The sequence below is a fragment of the Acanthopagrus latus genome, chromosome 18 (genome assembly GCF_904848185.1).
Source record: "Acanthopagrus latus isolate v.2019 chromosome 18, fAcaLat1.1, whole genome shotgun sequence".
In the NCBI taxonomy this organism is placed as follows: Eukaryota; Metazoa; Chordata; class Actinopteri; order Spariformes; family Sparidae; genus Acanthopagrus; species Acanthopagrus latus.
In genome coordinates this window covers 19,327,721-19,355,553 of record NC_051056.1, presented here as the reverse complement: position 1 = coordinate 19,355,553, position 27,833 = coordinate 19,327,721, and the positions used below count along the sequence as shown (strand labels likewise).

The following is a 27,833-nucleotide window of genomic DNA, read 5'->3' as shown; positions in this document are numbered from 1 at the left end:
ACACAAACACATGGAGGTGGAAAAAGCACTTACGCCATCTATTTAATTAAGACAAGTGCTCCCAGAATGTAAAATTAGCCCGAAATCTCACCTGAGTAAAGAGGCATTATCAACAAAATGTACTTTGCGTTTCAAAGGTGCTCATTCTGCTGAATGGTACCTGTGTTACATAGTTATTTGTCTTAATTACATAAGGCTATTGGGTTGTTAATGCCTTACGTGTTAAGCATTAACATTTAACACAGTAACTGGCAAGTGTGCAGCTGCACCAGTGCTTTATTACAGCTGTTTGCAGTCTACAGTTATTTATTAAAGGGCATTGCATCATGTTTTATGATATGATCACAAGCTTTTGTTTGTAAAATGTTAATATGCAAAGTGTCAGATAGGCCTCTGTGTAATGTTGTAAAAAGCACAATGTTTACCTTTGAAATGCAGTACATTTCATAAAGGAGGCATCAGAAAGATCATAATACAAAAAGTTATGTGTGCAGAGAGATTATACGCATTATTTCCTGTCACACACACACACACACACGCACGTTTTCATCTGCAAGTTACATATATAGTGCATATACACCTACACAGCCATTAGTGCTACTTTCCATACATACATATTTGTTCCATACATATTTGCCTACACATTTCCCTCAATTATATTGCGTTTGCTAGTTTCTTGAACTAGGGCGACACCCTAAGGTGAAACGTGGCTCTCTGGCGCGGTGCATTGTGGTCTGACACCTCTTGTGTCGTTGGCTGCTTTGGCCCGCCTGGCTCACACTCTCCAAAATGGCGACGTCCCTGGGATCCAACACCTACAACAGACAGAACTGGGAAGACGCGGTATGTTTTAATCGGCGCACGGCAAAGTGTATGACTTAGACAAGATGATTTCCAGTTCAATATGAAGAGGTTGACAGGATCATACACTCTGCCAGTTTGCCTCTTACTTGGCGGGTTAGCTCAGTAGCTAATTAGCATCCTGTTAGCTAGCTAGTAAAGAAGCGTGGCTGCTACCCTCGTAGCATGTCTTTGTAGATGAACGTTAATTCATTCAACATATGTCTTCCGTCTCTACCCAGTAGTACTGAGTAGATGGACAGTAACATCTGAATCTTGTCTAAGAAAAAGCTACTAAACGTAACTCAACCTCAACGTGATTTGTGCTCACATTAGCAAGCTAAGCTAAACAAAGCTAAGCAAGGCTAGCACCAGCTGGCTAACAATAATAAAAACGAAGTGGTATCAAGTAACGCCAACTTGATAACAATTTCTGCTCATAACTGAGTTTCGCGAAACCGAAGCAATCCGGTACACTATGTGGTTATTGTCTGGTGTTTTGGACCGTGCTCTGGGTAGTGTTGTTAAACTCAAACATCATAAAATCTGAAACTGTAACGTTAGCTTGCTTGGCAGGCGATGCTAGTTAAGGGCCACATCCGCTTGTCTGACAGAGCAATCATAACTGTGTATTACGACTTGGGGAAACGCCAGAAGGAAAAAAAAATTGTAAACAATTCTCAGTTGAATTTAAATCTTGTTGAATCTTCATTTCAGCTAAGTTCGTTGTTCGTCTGGTTGTCATCATATTTGAGAAGTGATCATTGAATCTTAACGTCAGTGTGAAACTCTGAAGTTGTACACCAACTCGTAACTCTTCACTGTATTATTTGCTCATGAAGCACTTGTATCGTCGAGCCTTTTATAGGCTCCATATAACCAGACTATATAAGGCAACAAATCAAGTTTCCTCACTTGAGCCGCGACACATCAGGGCATTAGGCCAATGTTGGTTTTACCAAGACACCAGAATATAAACTTTGCAACCTTAGATCATGTAGTTGACGTTTGAGCCACAAGAGCTGCTTATATTTAGGTGTATCAGAGCAAGGTCATTTCCAGCAGTTAGCACTTGGATTGAAACAGCATCCTCCAACAGATGGCAAAGTAAGAGTGAGCAAGTCCTGATGCCCTCGCTTTAGTCACACGTGTAGTCGCCCACAGCAGTAAGTTAAACAGAGAATCAAGGCCAAGTTACAGCTTCAGATAACAGACATCAGAGGTCAGAAGAATAACAGACATGGTGCTTGGACTTTACTAAAATTAACAAGTGTCGTCCTTTCTCTTCCAGGATTTTCCAATTCTGTGTCAGACATGTTTAGGAGAAAACCCTTACATCCGTATGGTAAGTGAGTATTATTGTTTCTTTGTTATAGATTGTGTATGCTCTTGTTGTGGTGACACTAAAAGAGGTCTGATTTGTTTATGCTTTACAGACCAAGGAGAAGTATGGAAAGGAATGCAAGGTAGGTTTTGCATTGATACTTCATATCTAGACTATGTATTACACAACATGGTTCAACTTAAATGTTCAGTATAAGAACAATTCTTAAGTTTAATTCTTTGCCCATCAGATCTGTGCTCGACCCTTTACGGTGTTCCGGTGGTGTCCAGGGACACGAATGCGTTTCAAGAAGACAGAGGTCTGTCAGACCTGCAGTAAAATGAAAAATGTTTGTCAGACATGTCTGCTAGACCTGGAGTATGGTGAGTCTCTGTGACTGATTCTGAGTACATCTTTTATGGCTCACTGAATTATGCAACTAAGTGATTTTAACGCCCTTGTCACATTTTGTGTTTAACAGGTTTGCCTATCCAGGTCAGAGACACTGGGCTGTCAGTGAAAGACGAGGTTCCTAAGTCAGACGTGAACAAAGAGTACTACACACAGAACATGGAGAGAGAGGTATACCTGCTTGCTAAAAGAAACAGAATCTTTTGTTGTCTGTTTATTGTGATTTTCATACAGCTGCCATAGCTAAAACTAGCTTGTAGGGATGTCCTCCGCACTTTTCTTCGTCCCCACTTTCAAATCCTTAAAGTAGTTTATGCTAGACCAACAATTAATTACTGTTCTGCACAATACAATGTGTAGTAAACCTGGTTTACAGTGTACTTGCATTGAAACTAATAAAGCATTTGATAATAATTATGAGGACATTTTTCATTTAGTACGGCTTTGCTTTGTTAGTTTCCCATCTCATTTTATATTGTCCTCGGACAGACTGAAGTCACTGTGAAACTACTGTGGAAGAAAGGCCTGGACAGGGTGTAGCTTGTATTTATTTTCATAGTAAATAACATACTGGGAGTCAGTTAGTTGAGGTCTGGTTTAATTTCACTAAATTAGGCCCACAAAGGGACAGCCCTAACCCGTCTCTTTGGACCTCTGTGTTCTCAGATAGCCAACTCTGATGGCACACGGCCTGTGGGTCAGCTTGGCAAAGCACCCAGCTCTAGTGATATGTTGCTGAAACTGGCCCGGACCACACCGTATTATAAAAGGAACCGGCCGCACATCTGTTCCTTCTGGGTGAAGGGAGAGTGTAAGAGAGGGGAGGAGTGTCCCTACAGGTGAGTGAGTCCTATAGAATATTACAAAAAAAAGTAGTTAACTATTTATTGTGACTGTAATTTCCTTATTTCCTAGTTACATTATCTCATCATGGTTCCTCTTTTCAGACATGAGAAGCCCACAGATCCAGATGATCCTCTAGCTGACCAGAACATTAAGGATCGTTACTATGGCATCAATGACCCAGTGGCTGACAAGCTGCTGAAACGGGCCTCAACTATGCCCCGACTGGATCCACCAGAGGACAAGTCCATCAGCACCCTCTACATTGGCGGCTTGGGAGATACTGTCACAGATGGAGATCTCAAGTGAGGATTTGTTTTCCCTAACAAGCTCTTGTACAACTTGCTGTGGCCTTTGAGAGTTGGCTTTACTTGTTTTGCAAATACAGTTAAAGTTCTGTAGCAACATCAGCCATTCATTGCTAGTGTTTTGAGACTATTGGTCTGTTTTTATTACAGGAGTCACTTTTACCAGTTTGGTGAGATTCGCACCATTACCATAGTCCAGAGGCAGCAGTGTGCTTTCATCCAGTTTGCCACGCGGCAGTCAGCTGAAATGGCGGCTGAGAAGTCCTTCAACAAACTCATCATCAATGGACGGAGGCTCACTGTCAAGTGGGGAAGGTGAGAAGCTGATGAAGGGAAAAAGCATTAGGGTGTTGTATATGTAACCCACAAAAGCTCTTTCTACCATCCAATAGAAATTCTTAGTTCTCATACAGCCCCACTGAGTGGAGCCGCTATCAAATGTCACTATCATTCAATGGTGTTTGTCAATGCAAGTGATGTGATTAACATATATAATTAAATATCATTTGTCTCCTTAGGTCTCAGGCAGCTAGAGGAAAGGATGGCATCAAAGAAGGTGTCAGTGAGATGGGCACTAGACTGGATCCTGTACCCGGACTGCCAGGAGGTGAGTCTACAAATACAACAAGAGTTGGAATGTGTGTAAAGAGATGTAATCATGCAAGTGTAATTTAAAGAGTCTTTTTGCTCATATATACTAGTAAGCTATTGGGATTGATTTGCAGAAATAAAAGCTGAATTATTAACTATTTAACTATTTTTCTTTGTGCTGTAGCTCTTCCTCCACCACCAGCTTTAGATGAAGAAGCTCCTGCAAACTACTTCAACCTGGACCCAGGAACCTCACCTGCTGTCATGAACATTGCTCTTCCTCCACCTCCAGGCATCAACCCACCTCCTCCAGGTAAAAAAACTATTACGTTTGGTACCCCTGATCTGTTACTACACCTTTACACAATACATTTTTTGCAAAGCTGCTGAGTAGAATTTATTTATCATGTGGCATATTGTAAATGAATTAGAATTGTGAGAATGCCTAATGCCTAATTCTCTTTTTCATCTACTCAATCAGGTTTTGGGCCTCCAATGTTTCACCACATGGGTCCCATGGCTCCACCTATGCCCCCTCCAATGAGCATGAGACCTCCTGGTCACATCCACTACCCCTCCCAGGATCCTCAGCGCATGGGTGCCCATGCCGCACATGGCTCTCGTCAAGGCGATTAGCTGCTAGAGTGAAATCATTCTGTGATTAGGTGTCTTTTTTTTTTCCCCTGTCGTCAAACCTGGTCAGGTCCTTTCACTTCAGATTTCGTCAATGGGCCTGAAGCAGCCAGCAGAATACTTGTGGGAGAAATGCACTGCGTAGAAAAGTAATTTCTTACAGGATAACATCTGACTGATTATGCCACCAGCAGTGCAGTGAATGAACTGAATGAGGACCATCTGTGTCTGGATAGATGACAAGCAGGATGTTACAAGATTAATTTGTCACGACTCGCAGTTTAACAGCATCTGAACAGTGGAGGTTAACATGGTAAAAGACTCTTACTTGCTAGTGTGGTCAGGGGCCATAAGGTTTTAACAGGCTCCTTTGGTTGGAGCCATTGTACATAAAAAATGTATACTATAGGTTCAGCTTGTATTTGTCAACTTGTGCACACTATCACATGGAGAAAAAGTGTGAGGAGCATTTTTAAACCTGTTCATTTTCATTTTTTTTGTCTTTTTTTATTTGACACAAACTTTAATATTTCACAGCATAATGACTTTGTTTGTTGTAAGGCTTTCTTTAAATGTTTTCACTTGTCATTAAAATGACACTTTTGTCATTAATTATTTCAGAGTGCATATTATTCATTAATACTTGTGCCGCTTTAGCAGAGCAGAGTTGTCTCCTGCGTTTGTCCTTATGGTCGTACCAATGTTAGGATACAGTGGTTGAATAAATATGTACATATCGGATTGAGAGTAGAAGTGGGGGAGAAAAGTAGATGAGTCTTGAAACATTAATGTTTAGATACTACCTAAAGGAGACATATTGTCACCATTTTATTTTGGGTTACTACTTGAATCAGTTTTTTTGGACTGTCCAGTGCAGCAGCTCTGTATCCCCCCTCTGTCCGAGATGCCCTCTTTTGGCTCCTGTCTCTGTAAGGCCCCCCTCCCGATACCCAGTCCGCTGTGAGTGGCCAGCTCACACACACCTGAGCCAACACCACTCCGAATGTCTCAGGTCAGCACTGTTGTTTTTTCAGCTGCCGGCTAGCTTCACTTCCACTGTGATTATAGAAAATGTGTCACATGGTGATGTAGTGATGTCAAGAATTCATGGAATTAAAGGCTGGACTACTGAAGAGGCACTTCAGGGACCGTGTTCTCGTGTAATTTTGGACTTCAGGCTTTTTAGCTTTCAAGACCTTTTACTTGCACAAGAACCTTTATAATGCACTGAATGAAAGGAGAAAGCATAGTAGGTTTCCTTTAACGTAACAAAAAGGAAAAATGGGTAGAATTGTTCAGCCTGTAGTGCCATTGTACTGGCCTCCACTATAGTATTGAACTGATTCCAGCACTCTGAGTTGCTGATCAAACCACTCAGCAGCAGCAAACCGCTTTATATCATGTGGGAGTTTTTTTCTCCCCTGCAGTGCCCAGTGATCAACAGAGGTATCATCTTTGTAGCAGAAGAGAAGCATGCATAGGTCAGTGCTTCAGTCTTTCGCTGATCAGCTCTTTTTTTTATAGTTCATTAGATTCAGGGCTGTAATCCATTCCCCATCCCTTGGGTGCCCTGTTGAAGTTGGGCCGCTGCACCCAGCGGTTCAGAGCAATGTCGGGCAGCTTCTGGGACTCCACCGCCTCAAAGCTAATCACTGGGATCACCCTCTTGCTGGCCATAGGCCCTCCGAATGGCATGGCGGATCTGAGAAACAAAGAGAAGAGACGTCAGTAAGCATCGTGAATGTGTTGTGTTTCATCTTCCTGGCAGAAGAGGACCCTAGATGGCGCATTGCTCGGACTCCATCCCACAAAGGTGGAAAACCTCTAGCTGTTACATTATACCCAGTGTGATCATCTCTGATTTTAACTGGTGCTGTTAACGGGGAAAAAGCACCTGGGATTCAGGATGACTCAAACTCAGCCTATTCTGCTTGTGTAGCTGCTGAGCGCAGATTTAAATAAGGCATCACAATTTCATAGTAATCTGAAGGATGTAAACGGATCCTTCCACAGGGGGTACAGTTCCAGACTGGCTGGCAGAAAGCACCTGATTGACAGCCTTAATTGAGCAAAGTCCTGAGTTTGTCTCTCACATGTCCTCCATTTCTCCATCTGACCAAGCTTAACCTTTGTCCTGCCGTGCTGGAATGATGCGATTCCTCATGTGCAATGAGAAAGGTGATTCCCTTTCGTGCGTAATCTGTCTTGTGGTGGTGGCGGTGGTGGTGGGAGGGGGCATTAAAAGCTTGCTGCAGCACCAGTGGATCATCTTTCAAGATCCGCGGTTCGAAATAGCCATCAAGCAGCCACACTCCAAGGAGGCGCGAGCCAGAGACTAGATTTATTTTCAAACTGTGGAAACATGGAGTGGAGCCGAGGGAGGGGATGATTGTGATGGATTACATGGTGAGATCATCGGTGGGTCTATTTGAAGATGAGTGGGTCTCAGTGCCTGTGAGGAGGATTTAATCGTTTAAGAATGTCTGGAAAACGCTGATTTACCTGTTGAAGCACCTGTAGTTGGAAGTTCTTTGAGGCATCGGGGGCAGTTGAGCGTCGAGGGTGCTCAGGAGCTCCTCTGTGCCCCCCAAAGCTTCCCTCCACGGGGAGCAGTAGGACTTGGGGATGACTGTTGCGTTGAACTTCTCGCGAGGAATGTCCTTCAGAGGGCGGGAGTATCCTGACAGAAACAAAAGTCTTCATGTGAGGCGGTGAAAACTGATGTACCACTATGGTCATAATTAGAGCTGTAGTGCTTTAAAGGGGCCATAATGCGAGAAAAAGCCAGAATTTGAGCGTAAAGGTGCAGTGTGTAAGAATTGGCCATCTGTCGAATTCACATGCAAAACAAACCGTCATTGGAGTAACTACTGGCTGCAGCTGCTGTTAGGTAGTTAGCCTGGTTAGCCGTGAATGTGGCGGTCCAGACTGGGAGCTCGGAGCAGAGTGTTGACAATGTTGGATTGGGATGGGTTCAGGATAACTTGTTAGCGTGCAAACTTAAGTAGATATCTCTGCAACACAATAAATAGATCTCCAAGTATTATATATTCCATATATTCAACTAATTTCTCACATACTGCACCTTTAATTACGAGTCTTTTAGTCTTTTACTTTCAAAGTAAGCATGACAGGGTGTTGGGAGAAATGGTAATTCCTTTGGTTTTGAAAGAAAGTGCAAGGCGTTTGATAACTTCACAATAAGCAAGCCCCAACAAAGCACCAGCAGATCTAATATGCACATAAATCCCCTCGATGTCACTCCTGTCAGCAATAGGAGCTGCAGTAGATAGATCTCAGTGTGAATCCCCGATAACAAACAGCGCAGAGCTCGATGTCAGCCGGACTGGAAGCAGTGCCTTCTGTCAGGCCAAATACACAAAATGCACGCAGCAGAGATGCTCACAGATAACTGCTCTCTGCAAACTGCCGACTCTGCTGCTGCTGCGAATGATAAAAGTAATTTACTTGCACATAAAAAGTGAACACCAGCCGATCACAGTGAGACACAGAGTCCATGCATCGCCCAGGCAGGTGGCATTGCGGCGGTCTAGTCCTAAATGACCAGTGGCAGCCCGTGGTAATCCATTCTCCACTCTGTATTAACCATTTACCTGGAGCGAGGACCTCAGGTCTGCCCTTCTTTGCTACAGTCTTCTGAAGGTTCATGACCAGGCTATGCTTACCAGGGATGGAGAAAGCCTGGTTCTCTTTTCCACCCTGTGGCTCTGGGATAATCTGCGGGGGAGGAACGGCCTCTGGATGGACCTTGGAAATGGGCAGAGGAAGATTTCATTCGAATGTTTGAAAGATTTATTCGTCACACGCTCGTATTTTCAGCGGGCAAAGTGAAATGCTGGGATGGCATCATGTAGAGGGGTGTGCTAAAGGGCTATGGGGCAATTATGTTAATGAAAAGAAATATAAAGGATAAGATAAAGAATATGAACATGTGTAAAATCAGCATTAAAGGTGCACTATGTAAGAATCTGTGTCTTCTTGAATTCATACTGAAACACAAATGTATGAATTCAAGAAATGGGATTCCACTTATTTTTCACAGGTTCGAACTAAACTGTGACACGTTGAAAGACATCTGTCTCTCCTTGCCTCCCGAAGGAGTTTTCCTAAGTTTAGTAAAAGGCGTTCCACTAAAAGATGCTGCTGAATGCCACTATGGAAAGTGTGACAAGTGTGACAGGAGGTGAAATGCCTGCTGCTGTACTTTAACCACCAGACAGCAGCCTACCCATCTACCTACTAAGTGTGTCGGTTTGGTGGATAGAAGTCATTGTGTTGCTCTGCTCCGTCTCTTTGTTCCTTACGTTGTGAGCGCCGTCGGCACTGTTCTCCAGCGTGTACCTCTCCACCCTCCTCTGTCGCTCCTGAAACATGCGGGAGCCTCGGTTAGACGGAAGATTCAGCTCCTCCATCATCACGTCCTTTGGAACGCTGATCTTCTTCCCCAGGTTCAGGCCCTCTGCCACGACACGACAGACAGTGATTGTGTTTAATACCTTTTTTCGGATATCCACAATGCCAATATCAGAGTATAGACATCTATGGGCCTCTGGTTATTGTGCCATGTCGTGTCAATATTCGTTAGTGCGGAGGCGACGCTGACAGTAACTTGCAGACGTTTGGAAAGAGAGAAAGCAGCACAGACTAATAAGGACCTTTGGCAAAACTTAACGTCTCCTCTGATCTTCTTGTTTCTGTCGACTTGAAACAGCTGAGGGGCACTGATACATAAAAGCCAAAGCGTGCGCAGCATCACTAAGTTGGTATCTGCTCAGCTTTTGCTCCGGGTCTCTTCTCGTGTTATATCATGGCACAGCAGAGGGTCTGAAATAGCCCCGGGATGATGTCAAGGGGTGCACAATGTGTGTGTGTGTTGTGGTCGAGGGTTTGCACGGGTAACCGGGCATATAAATAGGATCTCTGGATGAAAGACTCCGTGAGAGTGGATGGCCCTGTTTCTCGCACATGAAAAAGTGTTTGGAGAAGTCTGGGCATGTGCCACCCCGGAGGAGCTGTCTTTGATCAGCCTGTGCAGCATTCTCAAAAGTGTTTGGGAGTCACATTTTGCTGAGTTTAGGCGACTCGGGTTTTTTCAAAGCGTAGCTGGCAGATAGCGCTGGAAAACAAACAGTGCAGCTGGGATGGTCCCCGCTGGAGTGTTTGGAGGGTTTCCACAGCACACCGGCCCTCCTGGGATTCGGGTGCACCGCATCGCTCGTGTCCCCCGGGCGGCAGGATAACACACTTTGATGTTCGGCTCAATTACATCTGACAGCTCCAGCTGTGATCACACACTATGACAGTTTGATTATGGGCGTGAACACACAGGAGCATACCAAGTTGTTGACGCAACCTTTTAAAGCGGCGTACAAAACTAACGGGGGCATTAGCGTGCATACTAATCATCATATTCACGAAAACTAATATGTGTGTTAGTTCACTTCCAAATATTATGCAGTCAAAATACACGTGAATGCATCCAAACTTACTTCCCCTGGCCTCCTGGGACAGAGCCCTCGCCTGCAGCATCCTCTGCTTGGTGATGTCATCCACGCCTGATTGCATCATCATCATCTTCTTCCTCTTCTTCTTCTTCTTCTTCACCTGATGGACACACAAGTCGCCGCATGAGTTATCATAAGTAAGACTTGTGGTTTGTTTGATGATGCTTCTCCCGCCTTAAAGGGGCACTACGTAAATTCGAAGAAGACATTCTAACGTAGAATTTTAATATTTACAATATTAATGAGGTGATGATGCAAACTCAGAAATGTTTATCCTTTCCATGACTGAATAAACGAGCTGCTCTCTGAGGAAACAAGGTGCCCTGAACACTGTTTGAAGCTTGACAGGTGTCAGGGTCCGCCACATATAAACTTACAAAAACAGTATGAAATGGTGTTGTTCTTTAAGGTCAGTATGTTTATTCAGTCGTGAAAACAAAGACAGTTTGTTTATTTTGTTTGTTTAGGCATAAAAGTGACCTCCCTGATGCCCCTGTGGTGGATAAAACACCTCCCAGTGTCCTCTCTGCATGCTGGGGCCCCGTTTTATTCTTTTCTCCCCTGCTCCTCAAACACCCTGAGTCCTCCACTGGGTTTTACTGTGCGTTATAAACTCAAACAGGCTATAGATCGACAAATTGCATTACACACCTTCCAATTGACAAGATAAAAGTGTCACCTTGCAGCAAAACCACGGTGCATCTTAATCCTGATCCCTGTTTAGAGTTCTTTCGAGGACTTTGTGGCTTCCACGCAATGAGCAGTGTCCTCTCTGTTGCTGCTTATCGAAACACCCACGCTCCCTTCCTTCACCTCAGTGCTCACCTGTGTCCTCCTGCCTTCCTGCCTGTGTGTCCGGTGTCGGAGCCGGTCTGGGTGGTCGGGGCGGTAAATCCCGGATGCCTCCACACTCCGCTCTGACACTCCTCAGCAGAGAAGGAACAGTGTATAAAAGTCGTCCCAAGATGCCTCGGGCGCTTACCTCACAGGGTTATTTTAGCAGAGGGGTAAGAGGGTGAGGATGGATGGAGGGAGTGTTTGGAAGGGGGGAGCGTAAGAGGGCGATTACGGGGAAGGGGGCAAGTATAAAGATTTACATCTTGACCTCAAGCCGCCTTTATAATAAAATCTGATCCCTTCTCTCTCTGTGTGTGTATGTGTGTGTGTGTGTGTGTGTGTGTGTGTGTGTGTGCATGCTGACAGCTGCTGTCCAGACAGTGACACTGAGCTCTCAAAGTGTCCGCCCTCTCCACGGCAAACACAGACGCAAACAAACACAATTTCTATTTTCTCTCTTCTCTTTCTCCTTCCCCCGAAGCACTTGACACACACACACACACACAGACGGTTTTAAGGGAGCAGCTGAGGTCGCTGCGATCGGAGGTTGCGTTTCAGTTCTCCAGGTTGGGGTCAAAGGTTAAACTCTGCGGCGGTTTCATTCTTCCACGTCTGATGGTGAGAGACCGCTGATGTCCTTTGCTTTCACACCGCTGTGAGTCGTGGCCACTCTTCATGCCTCTCAGACGCTCAGCGCTGTGGAAGATTGTAATAAATAACAATACAATGGTTTTTGCTCGTGTGTTTTCGTCCATTCTGTGGCTCACCGACTGCTGAGAAACTCCAGTGAGTTCTGCATAAACTCACATGTTGCGTTCCACCAGAAGTGATGCCCTTTAACTTTATTTTCGGCTGCCCTTTTTCGAACTCAAGTCTTTATCGAGCAGCCCTTTCCCCCCCCTACAAATTGATTCATTGAGCTCAGCAGGAGCCTGGGGGGGAAAAAAACATTTTCCTTATCCGTGTTGAGATTGGATATCGATTTCGCACCTGCCCTGCTCCACAATGCCACTGCCCCCGCAGCGGGAAGCCTCCCGGCCTCTGAAAGAAAGCGTGGAGTCATCCTGAGTCACAGAGAGTCGTCCGCAGACACACAGCTGAGGTTGAATAGTCGCCAAGCGTCGGGAGTTTATTCGAGAGTGGTTTGTTTAGTAGAAAAAGCAACTTTGCTTCATAAAAGAAACTAAAATCCCCAAAGATCTAAGCTCTTGTGTGGTGCTGTCAGGGTTAGGGTCACATTACTCTGATATGCAGACACTCACTGAATACAAATGTGCAGCTTTTGTAAACAGCAACTCATTGAATTGCAAAAAAAAAATGTGATGTGACTTAAATACATTTTACTTCAAAGTCAAGCATTGAAAATAAAATGGACAAAGCCATAGAATTTAAATGAATAATATATTCTTTTTTCTTTTCAAATGCTCCAAAACATGTTCAATACGCATGAAATGCATTCAGCATATTAAGCATCGGTGGTCAAATGAAAAGAACCGTACATAAAGAGCGCTGCCACAAACTACAGGCGCTCTGTGTGTGTTTTACAACACATGGGATTCTGTTGTGTGAGATTTGTTTGCTGCAGTTTTTTAATCGGGAGCTAAATGAAGGACACGAGGAGTCTTCATCAGAATCAGAATGTTCATCAAAAGGAGGGAAAACTCAATTATCATCGCTGACAAAGACACATTAGATAGGTCACCATTAATAAAATTGGATACGTGAGCGGAGTAACTGTCTTTGATTTGCTGTAGAACATATTCGGAACATTCACATTCATTAAAAGTTTCATTAATTTAAAATGTCAAATTTAAATGATTCCTTTTCTTTGTCACACTGTAATTCGCTCTGCTGTTATTGCTGCCCATGTCTTTGTCCTGCTCCTCCTGCAGCTGAAGCAGCCTTACATTGGGATCAGTGTTTTAAACTTGTGTCTTGTGATTTCAGGTCGCTCTAAATCTCTCTTTTTTTTGCACAGATTTCTCACAAGGTCTTGTTTTTGCCCATCCTATGCCATCCATAGAATAACCAAGAACATCAACAACACTAAACACATAAATGAATAAATACTGATCTGAATTGGAATCCTTGATCATTCTACATTTTAAAGCTTGTCTGAAACTCAACAAGTCAGACAATTTAAACTCATCACTGTGTTCATTCGATAGTTTGACCCCTAAAACTGGAATTTATGATTTAATTCCTTAATGAACTAAATGAATACAGATAGAGAGGCTTTTATTCAAACTTGAAATAGTATTTCTAATGTGTTTAAAAAAAAAACCCACAATATATAATAAAATATCATTATGTTACTCTATTCTGAAGTTGAATTACAGGGTCTATAAGGAGACTTTAATAGAGCTATTATAACTATTCATTGATATAACAAGTCATTTCCTTAAAAAAACAAGGACAAGACAATGAAATCAGTGACTGGTGTCATCTGGATTTGAGAGGTGGCCCCCGCAGTGTGTTCGTGTCACATGGAGAGCGGTGCTCAGCCACCAGGCGCTGACAGCTGCCACACGGACAATAGAGGCCCACTCACTCTGGAGAGGTTGCACAATCAGGGCCCCTTTAAAACCGTTTGCCCTGTTGGCTTTCAGATGAAACCTTATTTGTCTGAGGAAGTTCAGAACCCTCCGCAGGTAATGTCTAGGGGGAGCACAAGCGGTTCCATTGAGTAGTTAAATGGCTTTTTATAGCGTCGTGCTGAGAGGTAAACACATTGAAATTCCGACTGCGGCGCTGCAGAAGTCGCCACTGTGAACTTTTTCTCATCCCCTTGCAGGGGCCTTTGGGAGGACTGTTGGAAGTGACTCAGCTGTCTTCATAGAGACATCATGTACGGGCTGCTGTGTGAGAGTCTGCACGACTTCATCAAGGAGTCGTACGGCGACGACGTGTGGAAGCTGGTCAGGGAGAGAGCCGATGTCAGGCTGCACTCCTTTGTTACCCACCAGGTACAGTGAAATATAGTCACATAGTCATAGTGTCACATTTCTGTCCCTGTGCAACCTGTCTGCTTTTGCCTGTAGGGTGACAGCTGGACAGCAGGACTATATTTATGTATGTGTGTGTGTGTGTGTGTGTGTGTGTGTGTGTGTGTGTGTGTGTGTGTGTGTGTGTGTGTCTTCAGGTGTACAGTGAGAGTGTGATTCCACGTATTGCAAAGGCGGCCAGTGGAGTGACAGGAACGCCCTACAATGAGCTGATGAATTCCTGGGGTGTCTACTTCCTGGGCTTCGTTGGGAAGTACGGCTATGACAGGATCCTCAAGGTGAAAAACAAAATATCGGACCTGTCAGGTGTCAGACGTGTGTGAGAGAATTATTAAACACCCAGTGAAACGTGTATCCTCAAACTACAATTGTGCGAGTGAAAGGTTACATTTTTTTAAAAACCCTGTGCCTCACTTTATCATCTTTTTGTGTGATTTCTGTTGATATTTCTGTCGATCCAGTATAAAGGGATTAATGTGAGTGTTTGTGCACAGTAGGTTTGACTCTGTGTGGGGTCCTTAAGACATTAAGAAAAGTTTTGTTTTATTTTGTGGACATATTAGAGTCAAAGCCATGAAATGAAATGAAAGATATCTTGATATGTACAGGTATTTAACCAAAAGAAAATGCTGGTAATCGGACCTATCTGTAAAGTTGTGTGCTTTGGCTCTTTTTGTGGCAAAACAAAATTCCCTCAAACTGTGAGTGTAGGGAGGTGAAGAGTCTGTAACCATAACCCTACATAATGATTGATTACTATCAACTAAAATTACTCATCCAGACAAAATCATAAACAAGAGATGAACATGGCCAGACAGATTTGCTTGATTATTCACACAATAACAATATTTCATTTGTAATATCACGGTTATTGTGAATTTTGTATTAAAATAACGGCTGTATTGGTGAAAAGGTTTAAAAATAGATATCACCATTAAACCATTAACATGATTATTTTCTGCACAATTACTTTTATGCAGTGTAATCTTTAAATATTTAATTGAGTCTTTATCTAATTAATCACGTGCATGAATTTCCAAACACCCAAAAGTAAACGCTGAATGTTTTTCTTGCAAAGATTCTGAAATAAGACGTGCTATGTCAGCAAAATAGCCCCAAATCTCAAAAACTGACCAGTGTGTGTTTTTGTGTAAAGTGCTCTAATACATTTTATTGTTGTCTGGCAATGTAGAAAGTAAATATGACTCCCTCAAGGGATGTTTAGTGTCACACATTCATTGAGTTGTGGGACTTACAAAAGAATCACAGTGAGGTGCAAGATATTTTGATTTGAAGTCACTTTTCTGGGTCTCTTAGGATGCCAAAGTTGCTTTTTTTCCTACATTAGCAGTAGTTAGTTTTTATCATTAAAGGAATAATTACTCATCTTAAACATGACCTGTCCACCTCTGTCTACAGGTGCTGGGCCGTCACGTACGTGACTTCGTCAACGGCCTCGATAATCTCCACGAGTACCTGCGCTTCAGCTACCCCAAGGTGCAGCCCCCAACCTTCTTCTGCCAGGAGGAGTCCGCCACCGGGGTCACCCTCCACTACAGGTCTGAGGAGGAGGAGGGGGGCAGAGGGAGGATTGATCAGACTTTCAGGCATCAGACGTAAAAGTAGAGGGAAGAGGGCAAACAGAGAGAAAGCTGTGTGATTAGATGGACTCTTCTCCGTCACCTACAGGAGTAAACGTAAGGGCTATCTGCACTACGCCATGGGTCAGCTGAGGCAGATGGGGAAGCAGTTCTACGACACCGACATCCACGTGGAGGTGCTGTCTGAGCAGATGGTCGGGGACTATTCCCACGTCACCATGAGGTACACACACACACACACACACACACACACACACAGAGTATAATTTTGACACATCTGTACTTTTTATACAGCTTCATATTACACTTAAAGTTGAAATATTGTATTATCACATCAGTAGTAACAATGGCTCCTCACAAGAAAGCACATTTCAGGTGTCTATGAGCTGTTAGCAGTTCTGCCAAAGAGACATTTCCCTCTGAATTTGTCCCCTTTAAGACTCAAAGACAAAACTGTTCAGTATTAGACAAAGAAACCCAAAACAAAACAAACTACCTAAACCCCGCTCATTTAAATTAACTTCAAATCATGGCTAAAAGACAATCAAGTGTCTGACCGTACTACATATTCTGAACCGGCCTTGTTTCATGTTATGTATTGTGTCCCTGATTTTAAGTCTTTTGCTAAACGTTTAGTATTGCTGTCTCATTTCCATGTGTCTTATGTGTCTCTCGTAACTTGTATTACACCTGCCCAGGGGCTGCAGTTGAAAATGAGCCTGGATGACTAAACTGGCACTTTTGCAGATGCGTTATTAATGTGCAATGTCCCTGTAACTTTAAACTGTTATCTAAAGCAGCCACTCGTACTCTAACCACAAAAGTATGACGCCACTGTATTGATGTGTCAGTTTGATCCACCTAATAACGAAATAAATCATAATATATCAGTCAGAGGAGCCAGAATTAACTTTACTTTTGATAATTGAATTACATTTTCCTGATAATTCTTCTGTACTTTGACTTGAAGAAATAATATATAACATTTCCGTGATGAAATGACCTTTGTTATATGTTCTGTTGAGTTGTGGGCTTACATCGTCCTGAATGTTTCCAACAGTGTTCACAGTTTCTTTCGAGGTCACAGTGCTCTTCATTCACTTCATGCCTCTAACGATGACTCCCAGGAGCGTGTCAAAGAATGAGGGAGGCAAAAGTGACTCATCGTGTGAATAAAAGACCACTAGCTGCAGAAATGGCATAGTCTCTTCAGGTTAAGGATCTGGATATGCCTTCCACCTCAGTTTATCATTAACATGTCGACCCGTATGTGATCTCTGCAGGCTGAACTTTGACAACTCGGCCTACCGCTACATCATGAAGGAGGATGAGGAGGAGCAGGAGATTTTGCCCATCACCTCTGACTTCTTCTTTGAGGTCTTCCCCTTCAACATCGTCTTCAGACAGGTAATCTCCCTGAGCAACACTCCCAGACCCACCGGGAGCAGTCAATGATTGCACCGAGCGTTAAATGAATGGCTAGTAACAGCAGGGCTCTGATTTTTCGAGGACATGGTGGTGCATAATGTTGGCTCCGGCCTGGCCACAGTCTTCCCCGATCTGGATGGGAAGAAGATCAACGACGCCTTCCTTCTGGCTCGCCCCCTGGTGGAGTTCACCTGGAACATGGTAAGGCGTCGCTTCAACGCGTCCGCGAACCAGACAGGGGCAACTTTTGACGCTTCCGGCACAGTAAAAAAAACAATCAATCCGAAAAAATCTCCACTTTGAATCTGCACACAGATCATCTCCCACCCCAACAACCTGTTTGAGATCATGTCCAAGGAGCCCGTGAAGAGAGAGAGGAACCTTCACAACCGAGTCCAGAGTAAGAGTGGGAGCCATGCGAACTCTCGCAGGGGTGTGTGTCTGCTGGGCTTGTGGTCAGATCAGTTTCACTAGCAGTCAGTTGCTAAAGACATGTTCAATTCCACTTTTATTAGATAAAATAAACCACTGTTGCTGTAGAATGGATGTCTGTTCTCGTACGACGGCTCGAACATCAACATTTACTCTTCAGACGTTGCTGAATTAAATTGGAGGGTTTGGCAGCTCTTGCAGCTGCAAAAATGGAAGTGTCTAATATCTTGTTTGAACTTACACTGAATGAATTTAGCCAAGCTGAGCCGAGCCCTGTTTTTTTTAATTGGTGGAGGGTGCGAATGTGAATGTTTCTGGCTCTGAAGATTTGCCCATGGTCTATCCGCAGATTCCGACTACGACAACGCCAACCGCTCTGCTGACGTAGATGTGGAGCTCATGGCTTTCCAGTCCATCATTGGAGATGATTACAAAGGTCACGACCTTTCAGTTATCTAAAAAACATACAACAACAATCTACCTACCAGCATCTCTGAAGCAGACTAATTAATGGACATGTTTTATCTTGATCATCTGATTTGTAGAAAAACAATTTATTTTTATGTGCAGGACTCCTTGGACGGGTTTCTTAAGTCTTGTTTTTCACTGCCTCTGCCTGCCAAGCGGCAGATACTCCAGGACGTCACTGCTCCCGTCCAACAAATAGTCTGGCATGAAAACTGTAAAAGCAAATAACAGAGTGCTGCAGGAATGAGTCCAAAATAATATATCATTTTTGAACTTCCGGTTCCCTCCTCTCAAGTCAATGGTTGTTTGTTTTGTTTTGGTTAAATGTCTGAAATCAGTGCTGTGTGAGGAGATTTGACATAAAATACAGCAGTAAATACGCAACGATTAATTTATAGTGTTTCTGTCACGCGAGTGTTTAAATGTCATCGTGCCAAACACGAGACGCAGCTACTCACTAGTCGTTTTGTTTACAGACAGACTTTAGTTACAAACTATTCTAACTCTGACTTGTAGAAACGATCGATTTATGGTGTAGTGTGCTTACTACAGCTTAGTGAGATGATAAGTGTAGGTGGCTTTGAGGTCATTCAACATCAGTATAGTTTGTTTATAGTCTTACAGTATTGTGATGGTGATTTCATCTGTGAAGATTATCTTGCTGAACAAAATGTGTATCACAAGCTTTTGTATTCCACAGAGTTTATATTCAGCAACAATCCAAAATTTAATGGAACACTCCCCGAGGCTTTTGGCTGAGGGAGCCGGGGCGATGGTAACTTCAGGGTTAGCCAAAAAAAAATACATCATCCCTGCAGCTCTCTATTGTCATAACTGTTAGACAGAACCAGGATAGCTGTTTCGGGATTTCCGAACCCTTCAGATATCGTCTGCATCTGATTCAGCCTCTGGGAGTCACTGCCGATGTTTTCGGGCTTGCTGTGTAGCTAGTGTCTATCCGGATGACGGATAACAGTCGGATTAGCAAATTGAGAAGCAAGGATGGGTGTGAGATTACATTTAAGCTACTGTTAACATACCTGTACATACTACATATAGGCGAATAATAATAAAAAGAAAAGAAATAAAAGCCAAACTGTTGCCAGATGATAGGCGATGGGTTCTAAGATTGCTTGTTAACCTGCCGGCGACCAAAGTCTGCTCAACCCTGACTGGTTGGTACTATAAACGGAAGTCAGAATGCATCCGATTCCTTAAATCTTGTCTCTTGCCCACAGATTCTGCATCCATATCTGTTTGCAGAGATTAGCCATTTCTCCATTTCCGTTCATTATGCTAAGCTACACTAATTGGCTGCTGGCTCCGGCTTCATATTGAACAAGCAGACAGGAACGTGGCTTCGATCTTCACTTCTCACTGGCAGCAAAAAAGCGCATTAGTGTGCACGCCGAAATGTCAAACGTTTGCTTTAAAAACGCTCAAATGCTAAATCCATTAGGGTGAACACAGTGCAATTATTGTATAGTGCTGTAATTGAACCCAAACCCCTCTCTAAAGGTCTGTCTTGTTGGCATTTTCTCCGTGCTCCTCTTTTTTTAGACGGTAACAGTGCTAATGCGATGGAGAGCTGGGGCGACGGGAGCCGCTGTCTCAAACTTAAAGGACAGATGAGATACATGCCGGAGTGGGAGTCCATCATCTTCCTGGGAACTCCTGTGTATGGGCCCAAACACACACACACGCACACCCATAGAAACGGATCTTTATTAAAACGCTGCAGTTGAAAAGTAAAACATTCGGAGAAAAAAAGCAGCGAGCGCTAAACTGAATTACGAGGCTGGAAATAAAAGCCTGGGCAGTGAATCAAATCAGGGGCCCATTCTAACAGCACTCACCATGCATGAAATGAGCTGCTAATTAGCTTGTAATCAGACAGTGCAGCTCTTGTGGGCCTAATGGGAACCCATTTGCAACTGAGAGTGTTTTCCGTAGAGTTCATTACCAAAACATCTCCCTCCTCTTCTAAAACATTTTGTTTTGCTGGTAAATGCTCACAGGCCCGTATTGACAAAAGCGCTGAAGTGTTAAATGCCGCGCTCGCACCGCTTACATTATTCATAGGGTAAGGAGCTAAAAATAACATTTCTCCTCATATGGTTATTCATAGATTCTGTGCATTATATCGATGTTGTCATTGTCTCCGTTCGTCCAGGATGGAGAGCCTGAGTGCGATGTTCAAGACCGGCCTGTACATCAACGACCTGAGCATGCACGACTCCAGCAGAGACCTGGTGCTGGCGGGCACTCAGCAGTCGGAGGAGCTGAAGAGGGCGCTCATACAGGTTCATCTTAGACGTGTGATCAGCTCGCACGTCACCCTGCAACCCCCCCCCCAAATCACATACACCCGAGACGAGCGAGAACAGATTGCAATCTCACTGTGTTATTCTGTCTCATTCCCCCGGTGTAAACGCAGGAGCAAAAGAAGTCCAGTAAGCTGGAGGAGAGCATGAAGATGCTGGACTACGAGATGAAGAAGACCGATGACCTTTTGTACAGGATGATTCCCAAGCCGGTGGCTAAAAGGCTGCGCAAAGGAGAGCCGGCTGTAAACACTTGTGAGGTCAGGATGGTAGACAGTGCTGCTGTCGGCCTGTGAGTGTGAGCACCGCAAAAATAAAAGAAGCACCAGTTTCAAACTTTAACATTCGCTGCTCTTAAAAAAAAAAAAAACAAAAGAAAAAAAAAGAGAGAACACTGACACCGCTCGCTGTAGTGTGCGGTGAATCTGAGCTACAGCAGCCGCTTAGCTTAGCTTGACTTAGCACAAAGACTGGAAACAGGGAACAAAGCTAGCCTGGCTTTAGAACACAGGCAGAGAGATTCGCCTGATAGCATGTCCAAATTCTACTTATTACAGACGAGATATAAAATGTTAATTAGCGCGCTCTGGAGGTGCTGTTAAGCAGTTTCTGCTAGCTGTGTCTCACCAGGCTGTGTCCGCAGCTTTGAGTGCGATCCAGCATGAAGTCTGGCAAACTACATGACAGAACCGCTTTTCCGTCCCCTGAGATCCTTTTCCAAATCCAAACCAAGTAATGTTGTATTCAGCAGTACAAAGCAGCACCTGTTATAATTTAATCGGACATGAGCAGGGCGGTAAAATTAGGTGAGTGAGTATCGGCCTCTGTAGCAGGAGGCGGCACTGCCACCCCGAAGTTTTTAAGTTTTTGCCGACTTATGGATGTTATGTAGCTCCCTCACATAAGATGAGAACATGGGCAGTCTTGATAACAAGAAGCCATCACTAGAATAATCACATAAAATAATAGATTATTCAGATAAGGGACTAGAGACATATACCGACAGACCAGTCTTCTGATCTACGTCTCTTTCAGACTTTTTGCTACAGTAAATATCAGGTGGACTGTGAGGTATTTTTGATTCGTAAAAGCATAGACACAAATATGTCCCACGAGCGCCTCCTTCCCTTGTCTCTCTCTCTCTCTCTCTCTGCCTCTCGTTAACTTTCTTATCTCTGTCCTCCAGGTGTTCCCAGATGTGACCATCCTCTTCAGCGACGTGGTGGGATTTACTCGCATTTGCAGCCACATCACTCCGATGCAGGTGGTCTCCATGCTCAACACCATGTATACGCTGTTCGACACGCTCAGCGAGAAGCACCGAGTCTTCAAGGTTTGAGTGCATCCCCCCTCCCCCACCCGCTCTTATGCACTTTATCCACAAGTGCCCACAATGCAACAGCTGCTCTTCCCCGTCTCCTTCCAGGTCGAGACCATTGGAGATGCCTACATGGTGGTAGCCGGGGCTCCAGAGAAGACAAAGTACCATGCTCACAACATCTGCGACATGGCCCTGGACATGGTGCGCTCCATAGACCACCTGAAAGACCCCTCGAACGGCAACAACATACAGATTCGCGTCGGTGGGTAGAACATGTCTTGACATATTCACCGTGCTGCGTTTGACTGAGTGGACTCACCCGTGGTTCTGGGTCGCAGGGATCCACTCCGGGATGGTTGTGGCAGGCGTGGTGGGACACAAGATGCCACGCTACGGTCTGCACGGCGACACAGTCCACACTGCGTCTGCCATGGAGAGCAATGGAAAGGTAGAGAAAGATGACGACAGAAAGGCATGAGAAGAGGCGACTGAAGTGGCAGTTTTGTTTTGACTGCCTCGGTCTTTTTATCTGCTTTCAGGAGATGCACATTCAGCTCAGCAGCGCCACCTACGAGCACCTGAAAGGAAGTCACTTTATCTTTGAGAGGAGGGGTACCATCACCATCAAGGTCAGGGGGGTCAAAACTGTTTCCACAGCAACTCTTGTCTTGCATTCACGCAGCCACAGTAACAAACATGTAATTATTATATTTCGCTGAGGAACATATGCGCATCAGACATGGTGATGTTGCTCAGAACATCGCCACTTAACAGCAAATACATCTCTCTTGCACATCACAAACAACCTGCTTGAAACTGATCATGCACTAATCAATGTGTGGTAATGGAGGATGTTTGTATTAAAACCAGTCGGACTTAATAAACTTCCTCAATCCGTATAAAATGATATTAAAGGCTATGGTTTTATAGGTCCTTCTGCGTGTAAAATATCTTATAAGGTAAAAAGGTCAAAGTCCGCCCCAACAGAAGCTCCTCTCTCTCAAGAAACGCTGAAAACACTGGTCCTGAAACCGCTCGTCAGTAGCCCCACCTTTAATTCTGTGACTTTATGACATCACATGGCGGTGCCGGCTCAGGCATGTTTGAGCTGTCCAATCAGAAAGGGGGCACCCTTTAAGAAAATAGTGTTTCGGACGGGAGGGGGCTAACTGTGTTGCTACACTGGCCAGAATGAGAAAATGATGATGTGCTTTTTGAGCATTAAACCATGTGTAAATCTATTCTGGTTTCTATTATGGACCTGAAAATGAGCAGAATATGTCTCCTTCAATAACTCACAGTGTCACGGCTCTGGGGAGGCAGCACACTCAGTATTCAGAGCTGCTTGCTTGCTTGTTTATCTGCCTGTCTGTTTTATCACACGGTCTGACTTTGATGTCCTACATTCAGTGATAATGGCAGCAGAGTGACTCCCAAAGGTTTTCTGAGACGGCTGATTGCAGACTCCAATAAGACTCATTTTTCATCAGGGAGTTCTGACTTCTGAAAATGTGTCACCCGCCATTTTACTTCCCTCCATAACAGAAATTGTTCCTGTGACAGCCACGAGGACAGGAGTATAGGAGGAGGAGGAACAGTCTTTGAATATTTGTTCATATGCCAGGAACCTGAATCTCTCTTTCCTTCTCTTTGTGCGTGTTTAGGGAAATGTTGAAATTGAGACCTACTGGCTCAAAGGAAAGAGGGACAAAGATGGGAACGCTCAGGCAGCGTGTCCGCAGTTTGAGACCCAGACCATCAGTAAGGCCATCAGCAAGGCCACCATCTCAGGCACCGAGGCCACAGGGGACGACGAGGGACTGGTAAAAATCCAACTAAGACACGCCTGTACATTATACACTTCATTGCCTCCCTCGTTTTCTCTGCTTTCCTAGAGTCTCCTTCTGACTTTGCCCCCAGGTTTTCCCACTGGTGGCGGGGGAGGACGAGGATGACGTCAAGTCTATCCGCTCTCATCGCATCAAGATGGAAATTTCAGGCCATTCTCTGGAGGAGTCGATGGAGGAGTGCCGGGTGGAGGAGATGTCGGTTCATAAGGTGAGAGAGGATATCTGTCTGGTGCCAGGTTTACATGACTTTGCTGCTGAGATGACTCAGATTTAAAGGGACAGTTCAGGCCAAAATCCCCAAATAATGAACATATATTTGCTCTCACCTGTAGTGCTATTGGATATATCAGCTGTAAAGATGTGTGTCTTCACTCCAATATAATGGAACAAGATGGCACTCGGCTTGTGATTCTCAAAGAGGCAAAAAATACATTTTAATAATGAAGAGCAAAGTCTCTTTCTAGAACTCATGACCTGGCTGATCGAGCAATTTCTAGGAACTACCCAGCTAGCAATTTATTGTTCTAAAAAAGTTCTGAGAAAGTTCCCTAGAATGTTCTCGTTATATTTTCACCAGGAAGTTTTCTTTAAGTTCCCAGAATGTTGTCTCTAAAAACATTAAAGAATGTTTTGTGATAATCTCCTTAAAGTGTTCAGTGACAACATTGCTTGAACGTTATGCCCTAATGTTCTAGAAAACGTTCTCAGCAGTACGTTTTAAGTTCCCAGAATGTTCGAGGATAACATTCCCTAAAATCATTCTAAAAATGTTTTGTGACAACATTGCTTGAATGGTATGCCCTTGCATTTTTATAGCGCTATTTCCAGTACTCAAAGCACTTTACAGTACTTTCCACATTCACCCATTCACACGCTGATGGTGAAGGCTGCCATGCAAGGTGCTAACTGCACATCGGGAGCAATTTGGAGTTCAGTATCTTCCTCAAGGACACTTCGACACACAGCTCAACCCACCCCTGGGGAGCTGGGATTGAAATCAGCAACCTTTCGACGATCTGCTCTACTCGCTGGCTGAGCTACAGCCCAAAATATCTTGTTCTAAGTTCCCAGAATGTTGGATGATAACATTCTCTTAAAACATTACAAAAATGTTTTGTGATAACCTCCTTAAAATGCAAGTTAAAACCTAGGACAAATGGGGACAGTCATGTTAATTAATCCCCTATCCCTATATCATTCAAAATGTTTTGCTACACTTGGATGTTCTCACCAATTTAAAGGTAGGCCTATGTGTAAGAATCAGAATGACACTGATTGCCATTAGGGCAACTGCAGTCAATGACCTGTTGCACGGGAGTGAGCAGCCAGTGGCCAGACAGCATGGATCTGGCATCAGTTACTTTGTAGCTGATAAAGTAATTTGCAAACGGCAACCTATCCAATTTATCAGCCCCGGGACGGCTGTGAGTCTGGATGGATTAGTGACGTCATTGTGCTGTGTTTGGTCCTGTCTTGGCTTGCATTGGCTTTTCTGAGTTAACTTAGCCTGCTTCCCTGGAGCTGGCATGGGTTTATGACATTTTATAAAATAAGTTCTGTCTTCTGTTATCTAAGGCCTTAAAACATCCCGAAAACATTTTCCAAGTCTTTCCCTTTGTTGTCATATAACATTTTGGGAATGTTTTAAAGAAGAACATTCTATATATGTTACTCAACAACATCACCAAAACATTCTCAGAATGTTGCAGACAAAGTGTTCTACCTTTGTTATTGTATAACATTGTGGGAAAGTTTTATAAAAAAAATGCTCTGTAATTGGAGGCCTTAATAACATCCCCAAAACATTTTCCAAGTGTTTCCAGAATGTTTTTCCTTTGTTATCATGTAACATTGTTGAAATGTTTTATAAAAAAAGTGATATAATATGAGGCCCTAATAACATCCTGAAAACATTTTCTAAATGTTGCTCTCAGAATGTTCTTCCTTTGTTTTCATGTAACATTCTCAGAATGTTTTATAAAAGAACATTCTATAATATGTTACCTCGCCAAGATCCCCAAAACATCCCAAGAATGTTACAGCTAAAACTTCCTTCCTTTGTTAACATATCACATTACAGGAACGTTTTAGAAAAATGTTTTGGGATTTTAGGCTTTAATAATATTCTGAAAACATTTTCCACATATTGCTTTGACAGTCTTCCTTTGTTATTGTGTAACATTGCGGTAAAGTTTTATAAAAAAAACATTCCATAATTGGAGGCCTTAAAAACATGCCAAAAACATTTTCTAAATGTTGCCTTTAGAATTGTTCTTCCTTTGCTATTTTGTAACATTATGGGAATGTTTTATAGAAGAACATTCTATAATCTGTTACTTCAACAACATCGCCAAAACATCCTCAGAATGTTGCACCTAAACCTTTCTTCCTTTATCAACATTTAACATTATAGGAACATTATTTGAAATGATAAACATCCTTAAAATGTTCTTTGAACATTAGACAAAAACGTTTTTTTTAAAAAACATAATAAGAACTTGCAGGGAATGTTAGCCAATGTTGTGGGAACATTTCCTGCTAGCTGGGTATTTTCTTTCTAGTGAGCTACACCTGCCCAGAGTGTCAAGGTGCAGAAGGAAGTGTGCACCTTCCAATGGAAGAAAGGTTAGCTAACTATACTGACCAAGCTAGCAAACTTTAGAGTTCAGCAGAGGAGGAAGCCATTATGGTTGCTGATGGTGGGACTAGTTCACTAGAAAAAAAATAATTCCTAGAACTAACTGCTCAAAAACAAGGTCTGTGGATCCTCTTGAGGTCATCGGGTCATGATTTCTGGGAAGACACGTTGTTGTTAAGTTTTTCAAATGTATTTTTTGGCACTCTGAGCATCATAAGCAGAGGACCATCTACATTTCAATAGCCGATATCTTCAGAACTCAGCAACACCAAAACAATCTAGATGGATAAATAGCACATAAAGCAGGGAGTGAAAATAATAGTGGGTGGGTGAATTGTGCCTTTATTCATCCACTATGATTCCCACCCTGTGTTACTGTTGTAGATATTTTCACGCTTGCTGTTTTGCTCTCAGTTTGGTAAAATGAGCCGTTTACCTCCCCAGTCCCACTACAAGGACGCTTTGCAGGACGGCCTGCAGGACGCTCACCTGGAGCTGGACTCACCTGAGTCCGATGGCAGAGACTCCATCATGGAGTCCCGCGGCAGCTCCTGTGACTCCCGCTGCTCCAAGAGCGCCATGTGCTCCGTGTCGTGAACAAACAAAGCCAGAAATTCATTTGTGTTTCTGTTTCTGAAGCGCTACTTGTGCGTCTCACTCAGAGCTTTGAATGTTAGGCCAATGTTAGGTTGGATAGGAGTGCTGTTTTGCTCTTATTTTAGCCTTTTTTTTTGGTGGAGTTCTTGCGTACTAGTCTGGAGCACTTGACATTTTCTAGAGGGCCTTGCGGGTGTTTTGTTGCACGGTAACATCATCAGTACGTATTTAGCTCTGACAATACAGAAATCAATCGCGGCTGATTTCTGACTTTGATCGGTTCAAACAGCTGCCTCGGAGCTTTAACAAAAAAACCCTACAAGTGAGCAGACAACCCTCCAATTAATACTTCTCATTAGTCACCCATTGTGTAACATGTCTCAGTACCGCTGCCAGCGTGGTTCCGCTGGACTCAAACTCTGTGATTTTCTACACCGTTTTGTTCTGTAGTTTTGACGTCTTGTTTCATTCCCTGAATAAAATCACTCTGAATCTCTCCTGTCCCCTTTGTCTTGCTTGTCTGAATCCATCGCTCTGTGTCAGTCTCGTCAGATGCACACAGCCGCGGCACAATGTAAACACCTGTCAGCTCAGTGGAAGTGAAGCTAGATGACTGCTGAGCCACATGTGGATCTGTTTGCTGTTGTTTGTCCTGTCACTCAAAGGCATCGGTATCCAGACTCACATCTGCAGGTTTTTACTTGTCTTTTATTGAACACATCTTCATTGTCGTGGATGTGGGATATGTTTTGCTGTGTCTGTGTGCTGCTCTTGCGACATGGATGCATGTGCGCCTGCATCTGATCTCTTAATGCCCTCAGCAAATGCAGCAAATCAATCAGGAGCAAATCAATATC

The 27,833-nt window shown here is 43.6% G+C and overlaps 3 protein-coding genes across 5 annotated transcripts; 2 read left to right on the top strand and 1 right to left on the bottom strand.

Moving 5' to 3' along the window:
- Positions 1-705: 705 nt before the first annotated feature.
- Positions 706-5,481, top strand: rbm22 (RNA binding motif protein 22). Its single transcript, XM_037077877.1, has 11 exons — positions 706-843; positions 2,132-2,185; positions 2,277-2,306; positions 2,415-2,547; positions 2,646-2,746; positions 3,242-3,414; positions 3,523-3,723; positions 3,877-4,041; positions 4,245-4,333; positions 4,502-4,630; positions 4,799-5,481. The coding sequence occupies exons 1-11, from the start codon at positions 790-792 to the stop codon at positions 4,951-4,953; spliced, it is 1,284 nt and encodes a 427-aa protein (XP_036933772.1). The 5' UTR covers positions 706-789; the 3' UTR covers positions 4,954-5,481.
- On the bottom strand, positions 4,988-11,389 carry LOC119007919 (myozenin-2-like). 3 transcript variants are annotated; one of them, XM_037077878.1, is made up of 6 exons: positions 11,301-11,389; positions 10,461-10,575; positions 9,276-9,430; positions 8,565-8,718; positions 7,453-7,630; positions 4,988-6,652 (listed from the first exon to the last, which is right to left on the bottom strand). In XM_037077878.1, the coding sequence occupies exons 2-6, from the start codon at positions 10,543-10,545 to the stop codon at positions 6,469-6,471; spliced, it is 756 nt and encodes a 251-aa protein (XP_036933773.1). In that variant the 5' UTR covers positions 10,546-10,575; positions 11,301-11,389; the 3' UTR covers positions 4,988-6,468. The 3 variants fall into 3 exon arrangements, with proteins under 3 accessions (XP_036933773.1, XP_036933774.1, XP_036933776.1); XM_037077879.1 differs by having other exon boundaries at positions 8,637-8,718; XM_037077881.1 differs by having other exon boundaries at positions 10,461-10,577; positions 11,297-11,386.
- A 2,635-nt stretch (positions 11,390-14,024) lies between these two features.
- LOC119006947 (soluble guanylate cyclase 88E-like) lies at positions 14,025-27,472 on the top strand. The gene is made up of 18 exons (XM_037076098.1): positions 14,025-14,278; positions 14,455-14,595; positions 15,737-15,876; positions 16,007-16,141; positions 17,202-17,325; positions 17,428-17,547; positions 17,662-17,746; positions 18,128-18,214; positions 19,807-19,924; positions 20,420-20,549; positions 20,684-20,830; positions 21,757-21,903; positions 21,997-22,153; positions 22,230-22,339; positions 22,431-22,520; positions 23,556-23,714; positions 23,812-23,949; positions 26,824-27,472. Exons 1-18 carry the CDS (start codon positions 14,159-14,161, stop codon positions 26,974-26,976), a joined length of 2,301 nt encoding a protein of 766 aa, XP_036931993.1. The 5' UTR covers positions 14,025-14,158; the 3' UTR covers positions 26,977-27,472.
- The last annotated feature ends 361 nt before the right edge of the window (positions 27,473-27,833 follow it).

Bases quoted from the DNA above. Each gene is read 5' to 3' on its own strand.
- rbm22 (XM_037077877.1), top strand. From the start codon at position 790: ATGGCGACGTCCCTGGGATCCAACACCTACAACAGACAGAACTGGGAA. The intron at 2,186-2,276 runs GTAAGTGAGTAT...TATGCTTTACAG, and splicing joins AAAACCCTTACATCCGTATG to ACCAAGGAGAAGTATGGAAA. The intron at 2,747-3,241 runs GTATACCTGCTT...CTGTGTTCTCAG, and splicing joins CACAGAACATGGAGAGAGAG to ATAGCCAACTCTGATGGCAC.
- LOC119006947 (XM_037076098.1), top strand. From the start codon at position 14,159: ATGTACGGGCTGCTGTGTGAGAGTCTGCACGACTTCATCAAGGAGTCG. The intron at 17,548-17,661 runs GTAAGGCGTCGC...ATCTGCACACAG, and splicing joins TGGAGTTCACCTGGAACATG to ATCATCTCCCACCCCAACAA. The intron at 22,521-23,555 runs GTCAGGGGGGTC...GTGCGTGTTTAG, and splicing joins GGGGTACCATCACCATCAAG to GGAAATGTTGAAATTGAGAC.
- LOC119007919 (XM_037077878.1), bottom strand. From the start codon at position 10,545: ATGATGATGATGCAATCAGGCGTGGATGACATCACCAAGCAGAGGATG. The intron at 9,431-10,460 runs GTAAGTTTGGAT...GTGTCGTGGCAG, and splicing joins GTCCCAGGAGGCCAGGGGAA to AGGGCCTGAACCTGGGGAAG. The intron at 6,653-7,452 runs GTAAATCAGCGT...TTTGTTTCTCAG, and splicing joins AACTACAGGTGCTTCAACAG to ATCCGCCATGCCATTCGGAG.